The sequence below is a fragment of the Chiroxiphia lanceolata genome, chromosome 30 (assembly GCF_009829145.1).
Source record: "Chiroxiphia lanceolata isolate bChiLan1 chromosome 30, bChiLan1.pri, whole genome shotgun sequence".
NCBI lineage: Eukaryota > Metazoa > Chordata > Aves > Passeriformes > Pipridae > Chiroxiphia > Chiroxiphia lanceolata.
Genome location: NC_045666.1, coordinates 421,482 through 436,974, shown reverse-complemented (window position 1 = coordinate 436,974; position 15,493 = coordinate 421,482). Strand labels below are relative to the sequence as shown.

The window sequence follows — 15,493 nt, the reverse complement described above, 5'->3', positions numbered from 1 at the left end:
CCACATTGTGGAAGGATCCACATTGGGGAGGATCCACATTGGGGAAGGATCCACATTGGGGAAGGATCCACGTTGGGAAGGATCCATGTTGGGAAGGATCCACACTGGGGAAGGATCCACATTGGGGAAGGATCCACATTGGGGAAGGATCCACGTTGGGGAAGGATCCACATTGGGGAAGGATCCAAACTGGGGAAGGATCCACATTGGGGAGGATCCACATTGGGGAAGGATCCATGTTGGGGAAGGATCCACATTGGGAAGGATCCACGTTGGGAAGGATCCACATTGGGGAAGGATCCACATTGGGGAAGGATCCACATTGGGAAGGATCCACATTGGGGAAGGATCCACATTGGGGAAGGATCCACGTTGGGAAGGATCCACATTGGGAAGGATCCACATTGGGGAAGGATCCATATTGGGAAGGATCCACATTGGGAAGGATCCACATTGGGGAAGGATCCACATTGGGAAGGATCCACATTGGGGAAGGATCCACATTGGGGAAGGATCCACGTTGGGAAGGATCCATGTTGGGGAAGGATCCACGTTGGGGAAGGATCCACATTGGGAAGGATCCATGTTGTGGAGGGATCCACATTACCTGGAGGTTCCTGACCAGGAATGGAGGCACAGGCTGGAAAACATCCCCTTATGGTGCTCGGGGTTGTTTTGGAGGCTTCTGACGACCTTTGGTTGTTAATTGGGATATAAAATACCTGATTGGGGGGGTGATGTGAGGAGGTGAATAAATAAATAAATAAACCAGAATAAAATACCTCATGGGGGAGTGTGAATAAATAAATTAATCAGAATAAAATACCTGATGGGGGGTGTGATATGAGGAGGTGAATAAATAAAATACCTTATGAGGGTGTGATATGAAGAGGTGAATAAATAATAAACCAGAATAAAATACCTTATGGGGGTGTGATGTGAGGAGGGAAATAAATAAATTAATTAGAATAAAATACCTGATGGGAGGTGTGATGTGAGGAGGGAAATAAATAAATTAATTAGAATAAAATACCTGATGGGGGGTGTGATGTGAGGAGGTGAATAAATAAAATACCTGATGGGGGGTGTGATGTGAGGAGGTGAATAAATAAATAAACCAGAATAAAATACCTTATGGGGGGTGTGATGTGAGGAGGGAAATAAATAAATTAATTAGAATAAAATACCTGATGGGGGGTGTGATGTGAGGAGGGAAATAAATAAATTAATTAGAATAAAATACCTGATGGGGGGTGTGATGTGAGGAGGGAAATAAATAAATTAATTAGAATAAAATACCTGATGGGGGGTGTGATGTGAGGAGGTGAATAAATAAATAAACCAGAATAAGTAGATAAACCAACCAGAATAAACTCCACTGACTCTCCCCGGCCGAGTCCCACCGTGCCCCGAACTGCCCAGGGGAGAACCCAGAGGTCTCTTCGGTTCTTCCTTCCCCTCCCCCGGGGCGTTTTTTCGCCTCTTTTGCAGCTTCTTTAAGAACACGGAAAAGCCGAGACCAAACGCGTCCTTTGAATGCGGTTTATTGAGGGGGAAGTTGGAGCAGCCGATGAGAAGCGGCTCCGTCCGTGTCGGTACAACGGGATTCGTGCACCGGGAGCTTCCCTTGGCATTCCGGGGGGGAGGGAAAAAGGAAAGGGGGGGGTGATCTCTGCCAAAAATCAGCACGCCCTGAACCAGCCACCCCTAAACATGCAGAAGCAAGGGAGGCACTACGTGTTCACCTGCAATTCCACGCGACAAATAAAGCTCCGGAGGAACCAGGAGGTGCTTTGGAATCGCCTCCTTTCGGATTTAAGCTTAAATTTCGCGGCTCAGGGGTTTTTTTGGACCAAAAAAAAACCAACAAAACAAACCAACAAAAGAATAAAAATAAAGGGAGTCTGCACTTTACAGTGTCTGCTGGGAAAGTTAAATGGTTAAATCCTCACTCGCTTTTCTGAAATGCTTTGGGAGGAGCTGGAAGGGGAAAAAAGGGGTGTCTTGGAAGGAGGAATGTTGTTAATTAACCTGGGAAAAGCCGGAGGGGGAAGCAGCGCCACGAGCAAACCCATTAAAGCTGTGATGACCTACAGTGTGAACTCGGAGATAATACTGAGGTGGGAGAAGCTTCTAGGGGTGTCCTGGGGGTCGGGGGGGGGCTCTGAAAACGGGGCTCGGGGAGGGCGGGAGAGGGGGACAATCCGGTGCTGATAAATGTGGGAATGGGTTTGGCATCGCCGGACGGCGGGAATGTTTGGGCGGGGGAATCATCCCGCCTCATCCCGCCTCATCCCGCCTCATCCCGGTGTAGGAGCGGCGGCTCCAGCCCCCCGGGGAGGGGGGGCCCCGCCAGCCCCCCACCCCACGGCCCTACGGGACCACGCAGGGGTCTCTGACCACGCCGAAGTTCCCCACCACGCCGGGGTTGCACCCCACCACCTCGGCGCCGCCGGACACGACCACGGGGGGCCCGGCCAGCTGCCGGATGACACAGCCCTGGTTGCCGAAGGTGACCACCCCGCCCGCCTGCACGCCCCCCACCCTGGCGCCGAGCCCGGGGCGGGCCGGGTACCCCCCGCTCCGGGAGCTGAACCCGCCCGCCTTGCAGCCCACCCCGCCCGGGGGGCAGAACACCTCCGGGGCAACCTGGCAGGGCTTGGCCACCGAGCTCAGGACGCGCTTGGGGTGGATGCCGGCGCTGCGGGAGCTGAAGCCGCCCGCGGCCGGGGAGCTGTGGCGACCCGAGCGCCGGCCCAGGGAGCCGAACCCGCACGCCCCGTTGGCCGCCAGCAGCCCGCAGTCGTCCGGGAGGGGGTAGCCGCTGCTGCTGACCACCGCTGAAACACAGCCCGGGGGGTGTTAGTTAGGGGGGAAACACAGAAACACAGAACCCCCGAGCTGGAAGGGCCCCCCCGGCATCCCCCGGCCCCGCTCCGGGAGACTTTCCCCGGGCAGGTTGTGGCTCGGGTGACGGAACCCGCCCGGCCTGATTTCCTCGGGGGTTGTCCCGCGTGTTTGAGCCCCCACCCGCTCCTTCCAGCTCCTCCCCCGTGTCCCGACATGTCCCCCCGCACACCCTTCCTGGTCCCGCAGACCCTCCCCGGTCCCACAGACCCTCCCCGATCCCACAGATCCTCCCCGATCCCACAGACCCTCCCCTTTCCCTCAGACCCTCTCCAGTCCCACAGACCCTCCCCGTTCCCACAGACCCTCCCCGTTCCCGCAGACCCCCCAGTTCCCGCAGACCCTCCCCGGTCCAACAAACTCTCCCCGTTCCCACAGACCCTCCCCGTTCCCGCAGACCCTCCCCGGTCCCACAGACCCTCCCCCTTCCCACGGGTCTGCTCTGGCTGGGGCCACGTTCCCTCCCGGCTCCAGTGCATGGCCCGGACATCTCACTGTTGCCTCCGAGAGTAGAAAAGGGGCATGAATTTCACCTCCTCTCCCTCCGTCCAAAAGCTGATTATTTTTTTTTTTTTTAAATTTGGCGATATTTGAGATTTCTGGGGTTAAACCTTCCCGAGGGTGGCAAAGGGAGGCAGAGGGAGGGGGCAGACGGACAGTGCTGCTCCCAAAATTGCCTTTCCTAAGACAAACCCTGAGGGCTGGAAATCCTGTGGGTACTTACACACACTCACGGGGTTCCCCACACAGATCCTGTTGGGGGAGAGAAGAGAAATGAGAAGTGCAGGTTACCCGGAGCTTCCAGCCCCGGACCCAGCCCACTCCCCCCCTCGTTGTGACCCATCTGACTGCCCCTGGCACAGGACCTGGGTTTGCTGGCTCCAGGGTGGCCTCCGTGGCCTCCAGCCCCAGTTCCTACGAGCCCAGGAAGCCCCTGGAGCTGTAAAACCCACGGGGGACCTGGAACCGCCGCAGCCTCCGACGGACGGAAGGGACGAGGTCGTGTCACCCACCTGCTCTCTTCACCCTCCAGGAGGGTCTTGTAGGTGGCAATCTCGATGTCCAGGGCCAGCTTGACGTTGAGCAGCTCCTGGTAGTCCCTGAGCATGCAGGCCAGCTCGTCCTTGGCCTTCTGCAGCGCGTTCTGCAGCTCGATGTGCTTCTCGCGCGCGTCCTTGAGGGCGCAGTCCCCGCGCTGCTCCACGTCGCAGATGGAGGTTTGCAGGCAGGAGACCTGTTGGAGAGGGGAGGATGACACTGCAGGGTCTACGAGGCTTTGCTTCCTCACTCCTGGATGTCCCAGTTTGGGATAAATCCAAAATGCAAGCAGAGAAAACCCGCCGGCCTCCCACCCCTCTGCCCAACCTTTCCCTTTCCAACCACAGCCCAGAGCAGGTCTAAAGTCTCCCAAAGGCTGATCCAGCGTGTCTGAGCTGTGAAACCTCCCTGGGATCATCCCTTTGGGCCTCTCCTGCTGCTTCTTGGACTTCCTAAAGGGCAGTGTGTCACCTTCTCCTGTATCTGAGCTGTGCAACCTCCCTGGGATCATCACCTTGGGCCTCTCCTGCCGCTTCTTGGACCTCCTAAAGGGCAGTGTGTCACCTTTCCTGATACCTGAGCTGTGCAACCTCCTTGAGATCATCACCTCTCCTGCTGCTTCTTGACCTCCTGAAGGGCAGTGTGTCACCTTTCCCTGTATCTGAGCTGTCCAACCTCTCTGGGATCATCCCCTCTCCTGCTGCTTCTTGGCCTCCTGAAGGGCAGTGTGTCACCTTTCCTCGTATCTGAGCTTTCCAATCTCTCTGGAATCATCACCTTGGGCCTCTCCTGCTGTTTCTTGATCTCCTAAAGGACAGTGTGTCACCTTTCCTGATACCTGAGCTGTGCAACCTCCCTGGGATCATCACCTTGGGCCTCTCCTGCTGCTTCTTGACCTCCTGAAGGGCAGTGTGTCACCTTTCCCTGTATCTGAGCTGTGCAGCCTCCCTGGGATCATCACCTTGGGCCTCTCCTGCTGCTTCTTGACTCTTGAAGGGCAGTGTGTCACCTTTCCCTGTATCTGAGCTGTCCAACCTCCCTGGGATCATCCCCTCTCCTGCTGCTTCTTGACTCCTAAAGGGCAGTGTGCCACCTTTCCCTGTATCTGAGCTGTGCAGCCTCCCTGGGATCATCCCCTCTCCCACCTGCTTCTTGACACTCTCCAGCTCACACTGCAGCTTCTGTATCATCCTGGTCAGCTCTGAGATCTCACACTTGTTGCTCTGCAGGTCGTCACAGTATTTCCCTCTCTTGTCCTGGAGCTCTTGAAACTGGGACCAGAAAACGAGGCAATTGTCATTTTTGGGTCGGGGGCGCCGCCGGGCAGAGGCCCAGGAGGGTCTGCCAGGCCTACCCTGGTTTGGTAGAAAGCGTCGACTTCTTCTTTGCTCTTCTGGGCGATCTCCTGGTACCAGCACTCCACGTTCTTGATGATGCTCTCCATGTCCAGGTCCCTGTTGTTGTCCATCTTGACGATGACCGAGGTGTCGCAGAGCTGCCGATCCACCTGGGCTCGTTCCTGCGGGTGGGGAAGGGCTTAGTCAGCTCCCAAAACCTGACTTTGCAAGGCAGGCAAAGGGCTGGGACACGGAGAACGAGCCCTGGAGTGTCCCCGGGGATGGCTCAGCAGAAAATCCTGGGGCTGGGTGAGTCGCCACACGTCGCCGCTGACCCACTTTGCAGACCTGGAGCAATCCCACCCACATCAAGGGCCGGGAATTTGGTATCCTGTCATCTCCGGCTGCTCCAGGGGTGCTAATGACAGGACTGGGCTGGGAGTTCCTTCAGCTCTAATCAGGAGCTGAAAGCCGGAGGAACGAGACGGACGCATCTCTTCTCCGGGGCAGAGTTAGGACAGAGCCAATTCCTACCTGGAGCTACAGGAGGAGAGGGGGAACCACCCTATTCCCAGCATAATCATGGTAATTTTAGATCAGCCTTCTACTTCCAGGCTTTTAATTATTCCAGGCTTGGGATGAGACACGTCCCAGGGGGTTTCAGGGAGTGCAAATTTGCGGGGTGAGACAGGACCACCAAACTCCTGGGATGGGCCAGAGGGACTCACCTCCTCAAACACACATTTCAACAGCTCCAGCTGCCTTCTCAACAGATCCACCTTCACCTCCAGCTCCTCCTTGTTGAGGAAGATGCAGTCTGCATCCTGAAAGAGAGCAGGGACGCACATTCCAGCCCCAGCCTGGCTGGAAACGCTGGAGAAAACACACAGAAGGCAGCAAAAGTGAGACAGAAACGTGTCCCAACAGGATCCCAAGAGCAGAAAGGTGCAAGGGGGTGAGTCAGGGTGTCCTGGTGTCTCCTGGAGGAAAACCAAACCATTCCGACACGACCGACAGGAATTGGCTGATTTGTCACCCGGGACGCGGCTGCAAACCCGGCACCACCTCGGGAGGGTTTAAAGGGCTTTTCTTTAATATTCTTCAAATGGTTTCTGCCTTTCTGATGTCCAAGAATAAAGGATGTGGAGAGAAGGCCAGGAAGAACCAGGTGTTCTGGTGGGACCTGTCCTGCCCTGTCCCCCTCCCACAAACACCCCGTCCCGTCCCGCTCCCGGAGCGCGCTTGGGGTGACAAATCCGTGGCTGTGGAGCTGATGTTGTAACACTTTTGGCGGCTTTTTTTACTAACAATTCACCATTTCAGCCCAGTTTTGCACCAGACCACCCTCCAGCGGGTGGAATGACCCCCGGGTTTGGAGCCTCTCACCTTTTTGAGCGCCACGAACTCGTTCTCCACCGTCGTGCGCCGGTTGATTTCCTCCTCGTACCTGTTGGAGCAGGAGGAGGAAAAAGGGCTGAGGCAAGAAAAACTCCCAGGCAGAGGGGCACCAACCATCGGGGTGAATCGTATCAACCAGCAGGTATAAATGGCAATAACTTGGGGTATAAATGGCAATAATCTCAGGTATAAAGGACAAAACCTCGGGTATAAATGGCAATAATCTCAGGTATAAATGGCAACAACCATCAAGTATAAATTATATCAGCCGTCAGGTATAAATGGCAATAACTTCAGGTATAAATGGCAATAACTTCAGGTATAAATGATAATAATCTCAGGTATAAATGGCAATAACTTCAGGTATAAATGATAATAATCTCAGGTAGAAATGGCAATAACTTCAGGTATAAATGATAATAATCTCAGGTAGAAATGGCAATAACTTCAGGTATAAATGATAATAATCTCAGGTATAAATGGCAATAAATTCGGGTATAAATGATAATAATCTCAGGTATAAATGGCAATAATTTTGGGTATAAATGATGATAATCTCAGGCATAAATGGCAATAATTTTGGGTATAAATGATAATAATCTCAGGTATAAATGGCAATAAATTCGGGTATAAATGATAATAATCTCAGGTATAAATGGCAATAAATTCGGGTATAAATGATAATAATCTCAGGTATAAATGGCAATAAATTCGGGTATAAATGATAATAATCTCAGGTATAAATGGCAATAACTTCAGGTATAAATGACAATAATCTCGGATATAAATGGCAATAACTTCAGGTATAAATGATAATAATCTCAGGTATAAATGGCAATAAGTTCGGGTATAAATGATAATAAACTCAGGTATAAATGACAGTAATCTTGGGTATAAATGACAATAACCTTGGGTGTAAATGGCAATAACCTTGGGTATAAATGATAATAATCTCAGGTATAAATGGCAATAATTTTGGGTATAAATGATAATAATCTCAGGTATAAATGGCAATAAATTCGGGTATAAATGATAATAAACTCAGGTATAAATGACAGTAATCTTGGGTATAAATGACAATAACCTTGGGTGTAAATGGCAATAACCTTGGGTATAAATGATAATAATCTCAGGTATAAATGGCAATAATTTGGGGTATAAATGATAATAATCTCAGGCATAAATGGCAATAATTTTGGGTATAAGTGACAATAACCTGGGTATAAATGACATCAACCAGCAGGTACAAATGACAAGCTCCCCCTGCCCAGGCACTGCCACCGGGCACGGCCAGATGAGCGTCTGGAGACCCAACATTGACCCACCCCGAGATCAGAAGCTCCTTCATGAGCAACCCCATTTCCAATGCAAAGAGCTCCGCGGGCAGACGGCGAGGAATGTGCCACCCCCGAGGGACTGTGTCACTCCCCGAGGGGCTGTGCCACCCCCGGAGGGACTGTGCCACCCCCGAGAAGCTGTGCCACCCCCGGAGGGACTGTGCCACCCCCGAGAAGCTGTACCACCCCCGAGGGGCTGTGCCACCCCTGGAGGGGCTGTGCCACTCCCGGAGGAATTGTGCCACCCCCGGAGGGACTGTGCCACCCCCGAGGGGCTGTGCTGCTCCCCAAGGGGCTGTGTCACTCCCGAGAAGCTGTGCCACCCCCGGAGGGACTGTGCCACCCCTGGAGGGGCTGTGCCACCCCCCGAGGGGCCGTGCCACCCCCCGAGGGGCTGTGCCACTCCCGGAGGGATTGTGCCACCCCCGGAGGGACTGTGCCACCCCCAAGGGGTTGTGATACCCCTGGAGGGGCCGTGTCACCCCCCGAGGGGTTGTGCCACCCCCCGAGGGACTGTGCCACCCCCGGAGGGACTGTGCCACCCCTGGAGGGGCCGTGCCACCCCCCGAGGGGTCGTGTCACCCCCCCAGGGTCTGTGCCACTCCCGGAGGGACTGTGCCACCCCACGAGGGGCTGTGTCACCCCCCGAGGGGCCGTGCCACCCCCCGAGGGACCGTGCCACCCGTCTGGGAGGGAGCGAACCCAAACTACGGAATCACAGAATCCCGGAATCGGCCGGGTAGGAAAAACCCTCCAAGACCATCGAGTCCAACGCTCGCTCCAACCCCGCCGTGGTTCCCAGAGCGCGGGATGCCACATCCAGTCTCGCCTTAAGCACCTCCAGGGAATGGCGGGGGGGTGACTCCACCCCCTCCCTGGGCAGCCCATTCCAGTGTCTGATCCCTCTCTCTGTGAAAAATTCCCTCCTAATATCCAACCTAAACCTCGCCGGCACAGCTGAAGACCGAGCCCTCTTGTCCTACTGCTGCTTCCTGGGAGCAGAGCCCGACCCTCCCTGGCTTCCCCCTCCTCTCAGGGAGTTGTGGAGAGCGATGAGGTCTCCCCTGAGCCTCCTCCTCTCCAGGCTGAGCCCCCCCAGCTCCCTCAGCCTCTCCTCACGGGAATTGTGCTCCAGTCCCTTCCCCAGCCTCGCTGCCCTTCTCTGGCCCTGCTCCAGCCCCTCGACCCCTGAGAACGGCCAGAGGAGCCCCAGAGGGTCTTACTTGCACTTGAACTCCTCCACCAGTTGGCTCCAGCCCCTTCCTCAGCCACTTCCTCAGCCTCTTCCCCAGCGTTGCTGCCCTTCTCTGGCCCTGCTCCAGCCCCCAGACCCCCTGAGAACAGGCAGAGGAGCCCTGGGATACCTTACTTGCACTTGAGCTCCTCAACACCCAAGAAGAGGCAGAGGAGCCCCGGGAGCCCTCACTTGACTCCTTTACCAGCTGGCTCCAGCCCCTTCCCCAGTTCCTTCCCCAGCCCCTTCCCCAGCCTCACTGCCCTTCTCTGGCCCTGCTCCAGCCCCCAGACCCCCAAGACATGGCAGAGGAGCCGGGGGAACCCTTACTTGCCCTTGAACTCCTGCACCAGCTGGCTCCAGCCCCTTCCTCAGCCCCTTCCTCAGCCCCTTCCCTGGCCCCTTCCCCAGCCTTGCTGCCCTTCTCTGTCCCTGCTCCAGCCCCTGGACACCCGAGAACGGCCAGAGGAGTCCTGGAGGGTCTTATTTGCACTTGAACTCCTCCACCAGTTGCCCCTCAACACCCAAGAACAGGCAGAGGAGCCCCGGGAGCCCTCACTTGACTCCTCCACCAGCTGGCTCCAGTCCCTTCCCCAGCCCCTTCCCCAGCCTCGCTGCCCTTCTCTGTCCCTGCTCCAACCCCTGGACCCCCAAGAATGGGCAGAGGAGCCCCAGAGGGTCTTACTTGCACTTGAACTCCTCAATGAGCTGGCTCCAGCCCCTTCCCTGGCCCCTTCCCCAGCCCCTTCCCCGGCCCCTTCCCCAGCCTCGCTGCCTTTCTCTGGCCCTGCTCCAACCCCTGGACACCCAAGAACAGGCAGAGGAGCCCGGGGAACCCTTACTTGCACTTGAACTCCTCGACGAGCTGCCTCCAGCCCCTTCCCCAACCCTTTCCCCAGCCCCTTCCCCAGCCCCTTCCCCAGCCCCTTCCCCAGCCCCTTCCCTGGCCCCTTCCCCAGCCTTGCTGCCTTTCTCTGGCCCTGCTCCAACCCCTGGACACCCAAGAACAGGCAGAGGAGCCCGGGGAACCCTTACTTGCACTTGAACTCCTCAACGAGCTGCCTCCAGCCCCTTCCCCAACCCTTTCCCCAGCCCCTTCCCCAGCCCCTTCCCTAGCCCCTTCCCCAGCCCCTTCCCCAGCCCCTTCCCTGGCCCCTTCCCCAGCCTTGCTGCCTTTCTCTGGCCCTGCTCCAACCCCTGGACCCCCAAGAAATGGCAGAGGAGCCCGGGGAGCCCTTACTTGCACTTGAACTCCTCGACGAGCTGGCTCGTGGCGCACTCCTCGCTGCCCAGCTTCTGCTTCTCGCAGAGCAGGCAGTCCAGGCGCTTGCGCAGGTCGCAGATGTAGTTCTCGAAGTAGAGCTCCAGGTTCTTGCCCTTCTTGGGCAGCACGTACTGCTGCAGGAGCCCCCACTTGGTCTCCAGCACCTTGTTCTGCTGCTCCAGGAACCGGACCTGCCGGGGAACAGCAGCTCTGGGCGTGAGGAAGGGGAGGGAGCGGCTCAACGCCGGGTTTAACCGGGGGGGGAGTGGGGTTTTGGGGGACCGGGGGGGGGGCAGGACACCGTGGCCTTTGAATTATCTGCCCTGGTTTGGAAATCGAAGTGTCACGTGTCCATCTAGAAATCACACATCTAAATTATGTGGAAATCCAGAATTCACACTCCTAAATTATTTGGAAACGCGGAATTCACACGAATTATTTGGAAATCCAGAATCCACACACCTAAATTATTCAGAAATCCAGAACTCACACATCTAAATTATTTAGAAGTCCAGAGCTCACACACCTAAATTATTCAGAAATCCAGAATATGCACCTTTAAATTATTTGGAAATCCAGAATTCACACACCTAAATTATTCAGAAATCCAGAATCCACACATTTAAATTATTTGGAAATTCAGAATTCACACTCCTAAATTATTTGGAAACCCAGAATTCACACGAATTATTTGGAAATCCAGAATACACACACCTAAATTATTCAGAAATCCAGAACTCACACATCTAAATTATTTGGAAATCCAGAATCCGCACTCTTAAATTATTTGTAAATCCAGAGTTCACACACCTAAATTATTCGGAAATCCAGAATCTGCACGTTTAGATTATTTTGAAATCCTGAATCCACACACCTAAATTATTCAGAAATCTAGAATTCACACACCTAAATTATTTGGAAATCCAGAATTCACACACCTAAATTATTTGGAAATCCAGAATTCACACGTCTACATTATTTAGAAATCAAGAGTTCAGACATCTGAATTATTTAGAAATCTTGAATTCACACATCTAAATAATCTGAAAATCTAGAGTTCAGACATCTAAATTATTTGGAAATATAAAGTTCTGACATCTACATTACTTGGAAATCTCAGTGTCACGTCTAAATTATTTAGAAATCTAGAATTCCCACACCTAAATTATGTGGAAATCCAGACTTCATATGCCTAAGTTATTTAGAAATCTGGAATTCACACATATAAATTACCCAGGAATCTGAATGTCACATCTAAATTATTTAGAAATCAATGTCATGTCTAAATTATTTAGAAATCAAAAAGTCCCGTGTCTACATTATTTAGAGATCCTAAAGCCCTGTGCCTAAATCTGCTTTTCTCATCAACTTTTAGGGAAAAAAATCTCCTCTGGATGGTGCCTCTGATGTATTTTAGGATGAGATTGAGCCCCCAGAGGGTGAAACCTCTTTGTTTTTTCTCTGAAGGGATCCTCCGGCGACAGCTCAGATTCGTTGTCTGACATTTACGTGTCCAGATCAGGATCAGCCTCCTTTGCCTTCAGGGCTGGTTTTGGAACGTTTCAAGGCAAAGAGGGGAGGGAATTATTGGAGTTTTGGGACAAAAATTTGAATTGCAGGAGGGAAAGATGAGCCTGTGGGGGCTGTGAGCTCCACCTGAGCCGCAGAGAGAAATCCAACCTTGGACCGAGGGCGTCCAAGAGGAAACTCCTGCAGGAATGTCCATGGCTGTGACACAAACACCACCCAGCTCTGGAACCAGCACATGAAACGAGCCCTTCCCCGGGTCTGAAGATCCCAGTCGGGACCAACACGCTCCCAAAATTATCACTGACTTGTAAAAATGGTCAAAATTATCTAAAAAGACCCAGCTCGGTGATTCAGGGCGGAACTGGACCGGGGTTTGGAGGAGGCTGGTTGACTTGTGTCATGAGCTGGGGTCGGCTCGTGGCATGAGCTGGGCTTTGGAGGAGTTTAATTGACTCATGTCGTGCGCTGGGCTTTGGAGGAGTTTAATTGACTCATGTTGTGAGCTGGGCTTTGGAGGAGTTTAATTGACTCATGTTGTGAGCTGGGCTTTGGAGGAGTTTGACTGACTCGTGTCATAAGCTGGGTTTTGGAGGGAGTTCTTTGGCTCGTGGCACAAGACGGGATTAACTCATGTCATGAGCTGGGCTTTGGAGGAATTTGATTGACTTACGACCTGAGCTGGGCTTTGGAGTGGGTTGACTGACTCGCAGCATGAGATGAGTTTTGGAGGGAGTTTGGTTCATGGGACAAGCTGGGATTAACTCATGTCACGGGCTGGGTTATGGAGGAGTTTGACTGACTCGTGTCATAAGCTGAGTTTTGGAGGGGGTTCTTTGGCTTGTGGCACAAGCTGGGTTTTGGAGAGAGTTCACTGACTCGCAGCGTTTTGGAGGGTGTTGGTTGGGGTTGGTTTTTCTCCTAGAAAAGCAGTCCCAGAGCAGGTCTGGACTATTTCCAAACCCACCAGAGAGCTCTCTAAGCCAGCAAACCCAACCCCCTTAAGCACGAGAGCCCCACAAACCAGCCCGACCCCTCACCTTGTCGATGAAACAGGCGAACTGGGTGTTGAGGCTCTTGATCTGCTCCTTCTCCTGGCAGCGGATCTCGTGCTCCAGCGGGTCCACGCCCACGCACAGGGGCTTCAGCAGCCTCTCGTCGATGCAGATGCCCTGGATGCCGTCGGCCTTGCGCTCGGGGTACCCCCGCACCAGGCTGTACCCGCGGGGGCCGCACAGCCCCGCTCGCCCCGCGCCGGCGCTCCCGTACCCCGCGGCCCCGAACGCCAGCTCCCCGAAGCAGCCGGTGCCGCAGCCGTTGACGTAGGAGATCCTCCTGCTGCCCCCCAGGTTGCAGACGCTCCTGCTGCTGTAGGCCCCGGCCCCGCAGCGGGCGGGCGCGCAGGACGAGGCGGCGAAGCTGCGGCCGCAGATCTCCGAGGCCGAGCTGAAGCCTCGTCGGCCCAGCACGGACCTCACCGTGGGCGCCTGCCGGCTCATCGTGGCTCCTTCGGGGTTGTCGGGGCGGCTCCGGGTGCGGCAAGAGGAGCAGAGATCCCGCTGGAGCGACGCAGGGGCGCTGCCCCTTATATATCCTTCGGGAAGCCCGGCCTTGATAGGATCAGGGCGGTAATTGAGGCGCTCGAGGGTTTGGTTTGCCCGGCGGCAACGAATGCTCCTCAAAATGCAAACCAGCCCGGCAAATAGTAACTACTGAGGAAATAAAAAGGGATCTAAAAGTGCTCTGTTTGCAAGTCGCCCTCGAATACATTAGGGTTGGAAGCGCTCCCCGAAGTTAACGCTAATTATAGTTTAGGGCAGGTTTTTGAAGGGACTCTTTGTGATTTGTTTGCACCGTGTCGTTTGGGGTTTTGTGTCTCATGGGCCCGTGTGTGTGTGTGTGTGTGTGTGTGTCTGGTGTGTGATGGGGTGTTTTGCAGACTTGCACTTTGTGGGGGTAATTTCACAATCTTTGGGTGAGGAAAAAAGGGACTCAAAGGAGAAATAAAAGAAGAAAGTCAACCTTGGAAAAACACCGGGATGGATCATTTCTGCGCCAGAAACACCAGTAAACTCACAGGGTTTAAGGTCTGGATTATTATGTGAGGACTCAAAATGTCCCCCAAAAGCAATCTCAGAATTCTGGGGACGTGCAGAGTCCTGGACATTCCCATGCAGGACTTCACACTGACCTCTTCCCACCACGAAACCCCGGTGAAGCAGAGTGGGTTCCACCCGGAATCCGTGACGTGTTTCAGTTTGCTCACAGATTTGTGTTCTGTGCCATCAGTGGCAGCTTTTCCTTGGACAACTCTGCGAATTCTTACCTGTCGCGTTAAACCTTCGGCCCCAGCTCTCCTGGAGCCCCTGCCAGGGCTGGGTGTCAGAGCCCTTTGGGATTCACCTCCCGGTTGCCTCTACAGGGAACAAAACAGGAACAATGGTCTGTTCCAGCCTGGTGAGATCCACCTCACTCCCCGAGTGACTTTGCCAGACACGTCCTTGACACTCCAACCAGAGACACCTCGGAGGCAAAGAGCCCCCAGGCCCTGCCCCAGGGGGTACTGGGGTGATTCACCCTCCGCAGGGGAACGGGGGAGGCCTTAATGGGTGGGTTGGGCTGGACACCAGGCCTGGCTTTGACTCACGCCGGGCAGATGAATCCCTCTCTCTCCTAATCACCAGCCCAAGGAGGTGAAGGAGGCAACCTCTCCGGGCCTTCTCCAAACTGGAAAGTCAAAACAAAAGGGCTCTTTCAGCTCTTTGGGGACCAAGTGTTTGGGAGAAAAAGAGACATTATGGTGCAAACAACTGAACGCCCTCGAGTCCTTCCTTGCCCGGAGGAGTCTCTGTGTCACACAACGAGGAGTCTCCGTGTCACACAACGGGATGGCAGCTGGAGAGACCCAGTGCTGTGCTCCCTCGTCCTCTTTAACACCCTCTGAGAGCATTTCCCCAGAGCTGGGACCATAAATCCATCCCAAACCTCCCCAAAACACGCAGCTTTCTAAGACCAAGTTCCTAAAAAGACGACACGAGCAGCGAAACCCCGGGACGTGATGGCAGCCCCGGGATCCCCAAAGCCATTAATTGGCCCTGTAATTGCAAGCCCCGGGAGTTTGAGGGGCTGGTGGTGTAAATTAGGGGTGTAAACTGCTGCTCCTGCCCTCTGCAGATGGGGTAATTCCAGATATTTACGGCGTGACGTCCAGATTACACCTTTGTTCGCGGTGTTTTGCTCTCCTTGCAGCATCAGTTTAAACAAACATTGGAGGCTCCAAGCTGCGCTTTGGAACTTCCCCGGCCCTCGAGGTTTCCAAACAAAGGCTTATCAGCAGCAAAATGCAGATTTGGCTGCGAAGAAGGGCACAAAAGGCACTCGTTGGGAGCCCTGCAGAGGAAAACTGTGCCCAGACTGGAGAGGTGCCCCTGCTCCCTCCCTGCGCCCCATT

General features: G+C 54.3%; 1 protein-coding gene across 1 annotated transcript; it reads right to left on the bottom strand.

Annotated features, from left to right (window-relative positions):
* Positions 1 to 2,373: 2,373 nt before the first annotated feature.
* LOC116800015 (keratin, type II cytoskeletal-like) lies at positions 2,374 to 13,541 on the bottom strand. The gene is made up of 9 exons (XM_032713530.1): positions 13,083 to 13,541; positions 10,492 to 10,706; positions 6,669 to 6,729; positions 6,011 to 6,106; positions 5,300 to 5,464; positions 5,091 to 5,216; positions 3,921 to 4,141; positions 3,632 to 3,660; positions 2,374 to 2,840 (listed from the first exon to the last, which is right to left on the bottom strand). Exons 1-9 carry the CDS (start codon positions 13,539 to 13,541, stop codon positions 2,374 to 2,376), a joined length of 1,839 nt encoding a protein of 612 aa, XP_032569421.1.
* Between the last annotated feature and the right edge of the window lie 1,952 nt (positions 13,542 to 15,493).